Source organism: Austrofundulus limnaeus, unplaced genomic scaffold (genome assembly GCF_001266775.1).
Source record: "Austrofundulus limnaeus strain Quisiro unplaced genomic scaffold, Austrofundulus_limnaeus-1.0 Scaffold2275, whole genome shotgun sequence".
Classification (NCBI taxonomy): domain Eukaryota; kingdom Metazoa; phylum Chordata; class Actinopteri; order Cyprinodontiformes; family Rivulidae; genus Austrofundulus; species Austrofundulus limnaeus.
Window position 1 is genome coordinate 19,903 of NW_013954677.1, and position 1,811 is coordinate 21,713.

A 1,811-nucleotide genomic window follows, 5' to 3' on the forward strand; every position below is an offset into this window, starting at 1 on the left:
TTTCAGGACACCCACGGACACTTACAGCATCAGGCACATCATAGGAGAATGTGTGAAAATACAGTTAGAGACAAGCTGGCATGAGTTACAGAGCATTAATTAAATATTAATTTCATTTCATTTATTAGTTTATTTGGCAGGATTAATGCACACAAACATAGAACAGATCAAGACTGTAACTGATGCGTTGCACAAAGAGTATAAAGCTACAGCTAATTTGTAAGTCCAGTCCCTGGTTGGGATTTTCTAAACATTAAAAAATATACAATTTATACATGAACATACATTAAATATATACATGTATTTCTGCCTACATCTCATGCAATTAACCATACAACCTTCAAATTCATATTATAGAAACTGTATTAAAACACATGCAATACATTAAAATACATTCAGTTTAAAAATCAGAAACAATAAAAAACAAACATTTAACTCTACATATTCATAAACAGCCTTGCAACGTCTAAATTGATGTAAATATCGATACACATCCTCAATACCTCTCCATCTTCAGCCTTTCAGCTATAATAAACTAAAAATATAATACTACTATAATAAACTAAAAATATAATACTAACTCACAAACACACACAGTCCCAGACTTTCTCATCCAGTTAATCTGAGGACGAGAAATTATCACATCTTTGGTTTTCCTTTAGCCAAGATTTATTTAGATTTAGTTTGATTATTTGGTTTAGTAATGTTTGAAATATTTTTTTAAAGAAGGAGCAGATATCATAAGGATTTTTTTTTCTTCAGATGCTGCGTTTCATTTTGTTTAATTTGTATCGTTTTTGTTGTATGAAACATTTTGTTTGTTTTTTAATGAAATTAATTTAAAAAAATTTAAGTCCAGGTGTAGCTTTTACTTGTGGGGGCAATAAGTTCCATAATGTTGTACTTTTCCATGAAAAACTGCTTTTATCATGAGGTTCTACACAGGGCAGTTCAGCAATCCTGTTGTAACGATCCTCTAGTTACCCTGTAGCTGTTTTGCCTTTGTATAACTGAACTTAATGGATCAGGAGCTAACTTATTGATACATTTAAAAATTTCTTTAAGAAAACATAAATTACAAAAGCTTTCAAATGTCATTGGATTATGTTTCTCCAGGTTTAGACAGTGATGAGATCTTATTGTGACAAAGTACTTTTATTCAGAGAAAACTTTGACAAAAAACCTGATTACCTTATTATTTTCTGATTCTTGTTTCATATTAACTGACTAAAACTGTTTTTATTTCTGTCTCAGCTCTTAAAAGCTGATTAAAATTGCACAGGTAAAACAGGTGTAGCTCTTTTAAAACTCTTCCTTGTTTGAGGGCAGCTTACCTGTTCTGGCTGTCATCCCACCTCTGAAACAACTCTCAGTCCTCAGGATGTCTGTCTGCTTTGCTGTCGACACTCAAAGTGCAACTTCCTCTTCAAAGGTCGCTATAAGACGTTCTGAAGACACCAGCTGCCAGTCAGAAGGGATGACTCCTGCTGCCTGCAGCTCTGCTTCTGCACAGCTTTAAAATCTGAGTTTAGAGGTTCACAAATTACACTTTCAGATCTTTTTTTTTTTTGACATCCCAGAAAGAGCAGCAGTGTTCTTGGCTTCTGTTTGTGGTGGATGAAAATATGCAGCATATGAGACGAGTTCTCCTGCCTGGAAGAAAAAAGCAGACAGTGAGAACGAGGTGTGAAACTGCAGGAGTCACAGTTTCTGCAAAAATCACAGAGTCCAGAGAAATGTGGCACTCACAAGTTATGGCTTTAATCCATGTTACACTGTGTGTGTGTGTGTGTGTGTGTGTGTGTGTGTGT

At 34.4% G+C, this 1,811-nt stretch overlaps 1 protein-coding gene across 1 annotated transcript in view; it reads right to left on the reverse strand.

Moving 5' to 3' along the window:
- Nucleotides 1-1,583, reverse strand: part of si:dkey-1j5.4 (leucine-rich repeat-containing protein 15) — a 19,662-nt gene extending 18,079 nt beyond the window's left edge. The window contains exon 1 of the mRNA XM_014034746.1: nt 1,335-1,583. Coding sequence (XP_013890200.1) covers nt 1,335-1,350 — 16 coding nt within the window. The 5' untranslated portion in view covers nt 1,351-1,583. The remainder of the gene's footprint in view (nt 1-1,334) is intronic.
- Nucleotides 1,584-1,811: the final 228 nt, after the last annotated feature.